Here is a 10863-nt window from a genome sequence, read left to right on the forward strand (position 1 = left end):
ATACATATAATATGTGTTTGTAGAATATAATATTTATTCCTATTGTTAATAAATAAGTTTTCCTTATAAAAAATATCCAAAAAAATTAAAAGAAAAGAAAAAAAGTCTATATCGCACGTGACACTCACGTGACTAGGGTTTAGCGCTTCAGCTACATCTTTATATCCTCTATCTCATTCTCTCAGCGGCCGTCGCAGCACCAAAATTAGGGTTTCATTTCAAGGTAATCTCCCCTGTTCTCAATCCTCTCACACACACACACACTAATCTGTATCTATTCATCTAACACAATCGCTCTTTCATCCTCTCTTCACAGATCCCAACGCTCACTCCATCTTCAACCATGAGGTAATTTTTCTTATTTTTTCTGATTTTTATGTTAATTATCTCTCTTAATTGTTGATTTTTGTGTACTATATACTCGATTTCGTGTAATTTCTGATTTTCGTCGATTATTTTGATTTGTGATTAGTGTTTGTAGTTTTTCGATTTTGTGCACTTTTTTATGATGATTATATTGCTGTTTGGTTGGTTGTTGTGATGCTATGTGAATGAGTTTTGTGTAGTAAGCTGCAGAGCGAGGCGCTGAGGGAGGCGATTGCGCAGATTGTGAAGGAAGCGGTTGAGAAGAAGAGGAACTTCACGGAGACGATTGAGCTCCAGATTGGTTTGAAGAATTATGATCCTCAAAAGGATAAGCGTTTCAGTGGCTCGGTTAAGTTGCCGCACATTCCGCGTCCTAAGATGAAGGTGTGCATGCTTGGTGATGCTCAGCATGTGGGAGAGGTAATGTGGCTCTTTCGGGTTGGAATTGAATGGTTTTAAGATGATGTGAAGTTAGTTGTTACATTTTTGTTTTTATTAGGGAGGATGCTTTTATTTTATCGATATGTGTATATTGGTGCTAATATTGAACGGATTATATGATGCACGGTTTTTACCAGAATTGTATTTGGTATTTTAGATTCAATATACTGCTATTGTTATCTGCTCTGTTTTGATTATGAAATTCAACTACTTCTTGTCAGGATATGTTTATTGATATAATTCTTGGTCTGATGTTTCTCTATAAATATTTGTTCTGTTCACCAAAAGGGGTAGGACGAGTCAATCTCCTCTTATACTTACAATTGAATCCCCTGTTACAAGTCAATTGTCTAGTCCGTGGATTATGATCCTAAGTTTGTAAAAAACAAACTAGGGATTGGAAACCTAGTGACTATAGTCCAATCCCAAGATAAATTTATCAGAAATAATATTGTAAGGAATATTTGTTTCCGGCATTCTGTATTTTAACTTCTTACTTGTATTCTAGAAATGAGTGGACATTGTTAGTGCCTGGCTTGATTTAGTAGATAATATCTCTTATGAAATTTACTGCAGGCGGAGAAAATTGGTCTGGAATCCATGGATGTTGAAGGCTTGAAGAAGCTTAATAAGAACAAAAAGCTAGTGAAGAAATTGGCAAAGAAGTACCATGCTTTCTTGGCTTCTGAAGCTGTCATCAAGCAAATTCCCCGTCTTTTGGGTCCAGGGCTCAACAAAGCAGGTTGGTTTATTTTGTGTGTCATAACAAATGTGTCTCTTGTGTTGTTTCTTGCGTTATGATTCTTTTTTGTGGGTTTTGCTTTTGTAGTCGAATTTTATCTTGCATATATATTTGAATGTGAAATTTTGTTCGTAGCATATTGATATATGTGGGTTCTATGCAGAGATATATCTAGCTCTTAGAATTTATCCTTCGAGAATATTATGTGCTCAACATGCAGTTCAGCAATTTTCTTTTATTATCAATGTAGTTTTAGTATGTAAGGTATGACTAGTATACTCTTTTATTATCATGAGGTGGTATCTTTAACTATAAATTGAATTTTTTTTTAGCACTCGTGAAAAAAAATACATGTTTCTGCCTGTGTAAGGTTTGTGCTGTAAGCGCAATTGAGTTGGGGTCTGCTGTTTGTAAATTTTTGTTGCTTGTAAATGCCATAAATTTTTGTTGCTTGTAAATGCCATTATGTTTTTATGATATATGAGGGTTGGGTTAATCTCAATGCAGGCAAGTTTCCGACACTTGTTTCACACCAGGAGTCCCTTGAGTCTAAAGTTAATGAGACCAAGGCAACTGTAAAATTCCAGTTGAAGAAGGTACTTTGCATGGGAGTTGCTGTTGGGAACCTCAGTATGGAGGAAAAGCAGATCTTTCAGAATGTGCAGATGAGTGTGAACTTCCTAGTCTCCTTGTTGAAGAAGAACTGGCAAAATGTAAGTTTCTTCACAACTTTGTTCCAATATAAGAAACAGCATACCTTATTTTCAGTTTAAGATGTTATGTTAGTGTTCTATAATTTGCACATGCACTGTGCCAGATCTTAAAATGGGCACACAGTTAAGGTGATTTTAATATATATATTAGATTATAGGTTTTTTTTGTTGAAGTTAATGTGTCTAATATTTTGTCTATACCCAACTGGTGATTAGACAAGCATATTAACTTGTGAGTTCAGACTTGAAAATCAGATTCACATCCCCAAGTAAAATGATCATAATTGTGGAATTTGGGTGTTAAGCAGGGTTTATACATTTCCTTTTGTAATATTATTTTTATTGTTTGGGTTGCAGGTTAGGTGCTTGTACCTGAAGAGCACCATGGGAAAGACTGTCCGCATCTTTTAGAGTAATTTTTTCTTATTATTGGGCACAAGATGCTATTCCTTCAAATGATAGGCGAATGTTTTAAGCTACCTGTTTATTTTAGTGCTATCTCATGTAACAGTTGTATTGTTTTTGCACTTAAAATTGGAGCCATGACTCTGCCATCTGCTTTGCTTAGACAGCGGGTATGTCTATTGTTTTTTGAAAGTTACAGAGAGCGTGTTTATGTCAATTCTTTCCCTAAAAAGATCGGATTTTGTTCCCTAAGATCGGATTTGAAACAGAATGAGAGTGGTCATTGGACATAATATATATAAAGTCAATTGTTTCCCTAAGATCAGACCAGATACAGGAGATTGATCATTAGTACATGGTAAATAAAATTGTATTTTCGCCTAATCCAAAATTTTAGTTATTTGTTGGAGATTGTAAGCTTCCACTTTCTCTTGATATTCTAGTATAGATTGAAAGAAGCTGATAAGAGTTGACAAGAGTAGATAAAGCCATCCGATTTTATTTCATGTTTATCATTTAAGCTTACGTTAAAATATTATCAAGTTAAATCCGTGTTGAAGCAAGTCCAATGCAATGCTAAACAAGGTGCTGTTTCTATATCATTTATAAAACTTAACATTGCAATGCATTGTTAAAAGGGTTTTTCTATGGTGTGCCCATGGGCACATGCTAAGCGCGGAAAATTTTGTCCTTGGATCATTTTGATTGGCTCCTATCTCATGATAATGGTGGACCCCCCTGCAAATACACCAACCACACCAATCAAAATCTCCCAAATACAAAAATTTCCGCGCTTAGCATGTGCTCATGAGCACACACTAGCCAAACCGTTGTTAAAATGAAAAAATATTATACTTGGTTCTAAATATAAAACCATAAAATAGAAAATTACTATACTTGGTTCTAAATATAGAACCAAGTATAGATGCAGTTATAATTGTCACATATGCAATGCAAGTGGGAATTTGAAGAGAAATGAATATAAAATAATTTTAATTTAATTTGTATACTTGTGTAATTCATATCATTCTCTTACATTAAAACTGGGCATATGTATTGCATCAGTTTCATTGTTTTTTTTTTTTTTTGGCATGTACATTGATGTTCCAACCACCAAACAAGATCTGTATATTCAAGAAATTGAATTCTCAACTGCTATCTTTCACATTATAATTAGTGAAGTTCAGAGCACAAAATACACCAGAAACAGAACTACCCTAAGCGTCACAATAGTCATTGAAATGTAGAAAACAAGGGCACATGCATGGTGTGATTGAGAAGTTAGTTAATTTTACATCTCCTTGGTTATATTTTAAAACCATGCATTGGAGAATGAAAATAATTTTAGTATCAAAATGTATTTTTTGATTTCGAATTTTAGCAATAGCAATATCTATTTTGAGTTTAGCATTGGACTTGCTCTTAAGGTTTTAGCCAAAGTGTTTAAACTTCGGGGAAAATTGTATTACTCGAATTTCGTCTGCAATACAATGAGCTAACATTTCGAATAAAGAAATCAAGAGAACAACATATAAAAATCACTCGAAAACATCTTAGCCGAAAAAGTGCAATTGCGCGGATTTCCATTGGAGTTTGGAGTATCTTCAGCCTTTCAACCTTCCATTATCCAAAATTAAAATTAGATAAATGTTATCATAAATAAAATAATAGAGAATATGTATTATTTCAAAGTTAAAATTAGATGAATGTTATCATAAATAAAAAAAATAATAGAGAATATATTCACACACACATATAAATATATATTTTCAGGGAACTCTTTTTTGCACATTTTTATTATACACTTAAGATCAAAGAGATTTACAGTGCATCCAGGGAGTTATAGTTCTGTTCATATCGGGAAAAACGTCAACATAATTATCATCAAATGCGTTTTTTAGGACTATCCATAATGATTGTCCATGATATTGGAGCATTTTTCCTGTTATCTTTATGCATGAGTATTGTTTGATATTGTGCAATTTTTTATCGACTAATTGGTTGCATATTTGTTTTTAGTTTTTCGTTACTTGTAAATTTTATTCATGGTTGTGATGGAATCATGACATTTCGAAGGTGCCAGGAGGTGGAGACAAAGTGAAGGGTTGTCAGTTACTTACGAGTTACGAGTTATTAGTTTAAATTTAGAAATTCTGAAAGAAATTTTTGAAATTGACAAATGTATTGTTCAAAAGAAGAGTGCATATGATTTGTGCACAAGAAATTAAATAGAATGGCGAAAGAACTAGATTGACTAAGAGTGTAAATTATGATATTTCAGGTTGGCCGATTCTATTAATGGCGTGAGTATTACTCCCTCTGTCCCCCTCATTTGTTTACAGTTACTATTTTGCAATGTCCCTCTCATTTCTTTACATTACCATAAATAGTAAGTTTTCTCATCATTACACCCACTATCTTTCCCCACTATCTCATATTTAACAATAAAAACTACTATTACACCCACTAATTTCCTCCACTATCTCAAATCTATTATTAAATATTGATAGGTCCCACCATTTTACCCACTTTTCATCTAACTTTACTCATTTTTCATACATTGTCTTGGTCTCCGTGTCCCCCTCCAATGTAAACAATTGAGGGGGACGGAGGGAGTACATTGTCTACTGACTTAAGACACAAAGTGGTAGATGTCAAAAGGTGTGGTGTAAGAATCATGTATATTATATCAGTTGTTGGAACAGTAATAACCATTGTGATTTATGTTTATGCATCTTAAATTGTGTTGGGGCATTTTGGATGAATTGGTTAGAGTATATTCGATGACTAATTTCCATCTATACGTGGTGATTGTATTAGTCACGTTTGAACAAGTATGAATCATTATCAAGGAATTCATGACGATTTTGGGATGATATTAAAAATACAAATAAAATGATAATAGAAATATCTAAAGCACCAACGTTGATAACATCAATCCTTATGTTGATTTTTGTCGAGTCAAAAGTTAAGACGATAAATTTATAGATATATAGATGACTATCTTAATAACAATGATGAATATGAAAAGAAAAATAACAAAGACGTTTTGATAATGTGAATTTTTCTTGAATAATGTTAGAAATTATTGTTGAAAATGTCCTAATCAAATATATTCACTATACTATAATATATTATAATATAATTTAAAAACTCAAACTGACTTAACATAATATAATTAACAAATAACAAAATTTTTTTTGTCATACAAATATCAATATTTAAATACATATTATATACGAATAACATATTTAAATATGGGAAAAAATTCTTAATATTCTTGGCTTATACCCATCAAGATTCAAGCTACACCGATTTGGTGTATTGTCATAATCATAATTCGAAATTTCTTGTTTAAATTAAACTATAAAATCCATAATTATTTCTAAAAAAAAAAGCCCACGTCGCCCGTGAGCCTCACGTGACTAGGGTTTAGCCTTCCGCTCCATCTTTATAGCATATCTCTCCCCAACAGCATCTAGCAGTCGCAGCACCAAAATTAGGGTTTCATTTCAAGGTAATCTCCCCTGTTCTCGATCCTCTTCACATATACACACACTAATCTGTATCTATTCATCTAACACTATAGCTTTTTCATCCTCTCTTCACAGATCCCAACCCTCACCAAATCTTCAACCATGAGGTAATCAAATCTCTCTAATTTTCCTATTTTTTTCTATTTTTCTGTTTTTTTTATTTTAATAAAATCTCTTAATTACTGCGTCTCATTGATTTGTGTGTATTATATTGTCCGTGTAATTAGTTTCGTTTAATTTCTGATTTTCGTCGATTATTTTGATTTTTAATTTGTATTTGCAGCTTTCGATTTTGTGCAATTTTTTATGATTTTTAGTTAGTATTTGTTGTTTTCGATTTTGTGCAATTTTTTTATGATTTTTAATAAGTATTTGTAGTTTTCGATTTTGTGCAATTTTTAATACGGTTGCGAGGTGCGTGATTAGTGGCTATGGCTGTTTAGTTTGTTGTTGTGATGCTATGTGAATGAGTTTTATGCAGTAAGCTGCAGAGCGAGGCACTGAGGGAGGCGATTGCGCAGATTGTGAAGGAAGCGGTTGAGAAGAAGAGGAACTTTACGGAGACAATTGAACTCCAGATTGGTTTGAAGAATTATGATCCTCAAAAGGATAAGCGTTTCAGTGGCTCGGTTAAGTTGCCGCACATTCCACGTCCTAAGATGAAGGTTTGCATGCTTGGTGATGCTCAGCATGTGGGAGAGGTACTGTTTTACCAGAATTATATTTGGATTTTAAGATTCACTGTACTGCTACCGTTATCTGCTCTGTTATATATGGAATTCAACTACTTTCCATTGGATATGTTTCTTGAATATAATCCTTGGTCTGATGTTTCTCTAAAAATGTTTGTTTTGTTCATAAAAAGGGATAGGGCGAGTCGATCTCCTCTAATACTGATAACTTAATTCCCAATTACAAGTCAATTGTCAATTCCGTGGATAATGATCTTAAGTTTGTAACAAATAGAGATTGGGAATGTAGTGACATAGTCCTATTCCAAGTTAAATTTATCAGAATTAATATTGCAAGGCATATTTGTTTCCGGCGTTCTGTTTTTTAACTTCTTAATTGTATTCTAGGAAATGCGTGGACATTGTTAGTGCCAGGCTTGATTTATCAGATAATTTTTTTTGAAATTCACTGCAGGCGGAGAAAATTGGTTTGGAATCCATGGATGTTGAAGGCTTGAAGAAGCTTAATAAGAACAAGAAGCTAGTGAAGAAACTTGCAAAGAAGTACCATGCTTTTTTGGCTTCTGAAGCTGTCATCAAGCAAATTCCCCGTCTTTTGGGTCCAGGGCTCAACAAAGCAGGTTGGTTTATATTTTGCGTCCTTAAAAATGTCGCTTTTGTGTTATGTGTATTTTGGTGGGTTTTACTTTTGTAGTTGCATTTTGCCTTTCATATATATTTACATGTGAAATTTGTTAGTAGCAATTTGATATTTGTGGGTTCTGTGCAGAGATGTATCTAGCTCTTTGAATTTATCCTTCGAGGTTATAATGTGCTCAAAATGCAGTTCCAGCTATTTTCTTTTATTAGGATATAGGATTAGTATGTACTGTATAACTAGTATACTCTTTTATTATCATCAGGAGGTATCTTTAACTATAAATGTGATGCTTTTTGAGAACTCTTAAAAAAAAAAAATACATGTTTCGGCATGGGCAAGGTTTGTGCTGTAGCCTGTAAGCTCAATTGAGTTGGGGTCTTCTGTTCGTAAATTTTGTTACTTGTAAATGCCATTGTTTTTTTAATGATATATGAGGGTCGGTGTAATCTCAATGCAGGCAAGTTTCCGACCCTTGTTTCACACCAGGAGTCCCTTGAGTCTAAAGTCAATGAGACCAAGGCAACTGTTAAATTCCAGTTGAAGAAGGTACTTTGCATGGGAGTTGCCGTTGGGAACCTCAGTATGGAGGAAAAGCAGATCTTTCAGAATGTGCAGATGAGTGTGAACTTCCTAGTCTCCTTGTTGAAGAAGAACTGGCAAAATGTAAGTTTTTTCACAACTTTGTTCCAATATAAGAAACAGCATACCTTATTTTAAATTTAAGATGTTATGTTATTGTTCTATGTTATTGTACTGTGCCATATCTTGAAATGGGCTCGCAGTTAAAGTAATTTTATTATCTATTAGATTATTAATGCTGGCTTTTTTTGTTTTCTAAGTTAAAGTGTAATATTTTGTCTATACCCAACTGGTGATTAGACAAGCAAATTTACTTGTGAGTTGAAACTTGAAATCAGATTTTCACCACCCAAGTAAAAGTGTCTTAACTGTGGAATTAGATGTTAAGCCGCCACATTATACCTTTCCTTTTGTAATATTGTTTTGGTGTTTGGATTGCAGGTCAGGTGCTTGTACCTGAAGAGCACGATGGGAAAGACTGTCCGCATCTTTTAGAACAGTTTTCTTATATTGGGCACAAGATGCTATTCCTTCAAATGATAGGTGAATGTTTTTATGCTACCGGTTTATTTTAGTGTCATCTCATGTGACAGTTGTATTGTTTTGGAGTTAAAATTGGAGCCTTGACTCTGCCATCTACTTTGCTTAGACACGGTGGGCATGTTTATCTTTTTTTGAAGGTTACAGAGAGCATGTTTCTGTCAATTGTTTTCCTAAGATGGGATTTGAAACAGAATGGGAGTGGTCGTTGGACGTAATATTAAATATTCAACTGTTTCCCTAAGATCAGACTTGAAACATAATGAGAGTGATCTAGCACATGGTAAATAAAATTGATTTTCATCAAAAACAAAATCTTAGTTCGTTTTTAGAGATTGTCATGTTTCCACTTGACCAGTTCTGTTCATACTCTTGGATAGATTGAACAAGGGTGATAAAAACATGGAAGAGCTTTTTTTTTTATGCCAACATTTAAATATTGGATTTGCTTGGGCAAACTTTTCTTTTCTTTTTAAATTTAAGGCTTTATATTTTCTTCAAATACATATTTTTGTAATTTGTTTAGATATAAATATTAAGAAGGTATTTATATTCATTATTTAATAAAAATATATGATTAGTCTATTGGACACGTTATCAAGTTAAATTAGTAATAGGGTATCAGCCAAAGTGGTGAAACTTCGGGGAGAATTGCAGCACTAGAATTTGATATGCAATACAGAGCTAAAAATTTAACAGTCGGATAAGAAAACAAGAGAACAAAAGATAAGAATCACCAGGCTACATCTTTCCATAAAGAGCAACTGCGTGGTTTCTTTGGAGCATATTCAACCCTCTAGTACTCTGATAAAATTGAATATTTTTCGTCATAAATAAAATAATAGAGAACATGTGAAAATCCTCTATTTCATCACGTATTTCTCGTCTAAAAATATAAAATATAGTCAACCCGGTGTTAACTATATTTGTCGGACTTCTAGAGATTTGAAGAAGGTTTTCACATTATCTATTATCATAATAAAATAATATCTTTATTTAGAACAATATGGAACAATAATAATATATTAGTTCTAAAATATAACCAACTATAATAGCTAGTATTATCGGAACCATCGCTTTATTACAGTTATGCAAATTTTACATAGTGTAACACAAGAGATGATTTGAAGATATTTAGAAGCTAAAAGGGTACCACGGGCATTTATATGTGCAATACAAGAAATATATTTAGAAGTGGGGACGTGTGTTAGCCGTTAGGACAGAAGATACTCGATATTTTCTTGGTGAAGTAGGCGTCCATCAAGGTTCGGTGCATTATTTTTTTGTAGTTATTTTGGATGTGATTAGTCTTAAACATTTAAGATATCTTTTCATGGTTCATGTGTTTTGTTGATGACATTGTGTTAGTGATTGAGTCGAGGAGGCGGTTAATGTAAAATTAGAATAATGACATGTATAATGGAAGAAAAAGGTTTATGTCTTAAGTTGTTCAAATACCAAGTATCTATGGACTAATTTCAGCTAGGAGAATAATGAGGATGATTTGGTGGTATGTATTGCAGAGGACAGAGTTTCACAAATCGATAATTTTAAGTATATGGATCCCATCATATAGAATAATGGGGATATTACTAAGTATGTTACACATCGTATTAAAGTATGATGACTTAGGTTGAAGGATAAGTTTTACAGAGTAGCGATCAAACCGATATTAATATACGGCTCGTGAGTGTTGGGCGCTAGAAAATTTTCAAAAACATAGTTTAGAGATCACAAAAATGATAATGTTGCATTGGATTTGTGGCCACACAAAGGTAAATCATATATATACCAAATGATGTTTTTTAAATGAAAATGGAGTGGTGAGTCAATATCCAATAAAGGGAGGGTCGAGTAAGGTGGTACGGGCATGTTTGTCGAAGACGAAGAACAATCCCAAGTTAGAAAGATTGACCACATATCAGTTCGGAGGAAAAATCATAACTACACACAAACATATTATACTAATAGGACAAACGTCATAACTATAAATAAGTCAAAAAGTCACAAGAGATATGAACTAAGCCACACTGGGTCTATAAATTTATGAACTAAGCCACACTGGGTCTATAAATTAAAGGTGAAAACTAAGAAAATGGAGATCATTAACTGAATCTCAAGCCTCTTATCTAGATTAGAGTGTCATGAGGAGATCCTAATGAATAAAAGTCCTTGTTGGAAGTCAGTCATTTTGAGCACAAATTTAAGT

General features: G+C 33.2%; 2 protein-coding genes across 2 annotated transcripts; both read left to right on the forward strand.

Annotated features, from left to right (window-relative positions):
• Positions 1-104: 104 nt before the first annotated feature.
• LOC108214459 (large ribosomal subunit protein uL1) lies at positions 105-2884 on the forward strand. Its single transcript, XM_017386460.2, has 6 exons — positions 105-223; positions 317-348; positions 567-786; positions 1384-1549; positions 2057-2262; positions 2620-2884. The coding sequence occupies exons 2-6, from the start codon at positions 344-346 to the stop codon at positions 2671-2673; spliced, it is 651 nt and encodes a 216-aa protein (XP_017241949.1). The 5' UTR covers positions 105-223; positions 317-343; the 3' UTR covers positions 2674-2884.
• A 3123-nt stretch (positions 2885-6007) lies between these two features.
• On the forward strand, positions 6008-8819 carry LOC135146703 (large ribosomal subunit protein uL1-like). Its single transcript, XM_017386459.2, has 6 exons — positions 6008-6184; positions 6279-6310; positions 6685-6904; positions 7350-7515; positions 7993-8198; positions 8556-8819. Exons 2-6 carry the CDS (start codon positions 6306-6308, stop codon positions 8607-8609), a joined length of 651 nt encoding a protein of 216 aa, XP_017241948.1. The 5' UTR covers positions 6008-6184; positions 6279-6305; the 3' UTR covers positions 8610-8819.
• The last annotated feature ends 2044 nt before the right edge of the window (positions 8820-10863 follow it).

This window comes from Daucus carota, chromosome 3 (assembly GCF_001625215.2).
Source record: "Daucus carota subsp. sativus chromosome 3, DH1 v3.0, whole genome shotgun sequence".
In the NCBI taxonomy this organism is placed as follows: domain Eukaryota; kingdom Viridiplantae; phylum Streptophyta; class Magnoliopsida; order Apiales; family Apiaceae; genus Daucus; species Daucus carota.

Bases quoted from the DNA above. Each gene is read 5' to 3' on its own strand.
- LOC108214459 (XM_017386460.2), top strand. The intron at 787-1,383 runs GTAATGTGGCTC...AATTTACTGCAG, and splicing joins ATGCTCAGCATGTGGGAGAG to GCGGAGAAAATTGGTCTGGA. The intron at 1,550-2,056 runs GTTGGTTTATTT...ATCTCAATGCAG, and splicing joins TCCAGGGCTCAACAAAGCAG to GCAAGTTTCCGACACTTGTT.
- LOC135146703 (XM_017386459.2), top strand. The intron at 6,905-7,349 runs GTACTGTTTTAC...AATTCACTGCAG, and splicing joins ATGCTCAGCATGTGGGAGAG to GCGGAGAAAATTGGTTTGGA. The intron at 7,516-7,992 runs GTTGGTTTATAT...ATCTCAATGCAG, and splicing joins TCCAGGGCTCAACAAAGCAG to GCAAGTTTCCGACCCTTGTT.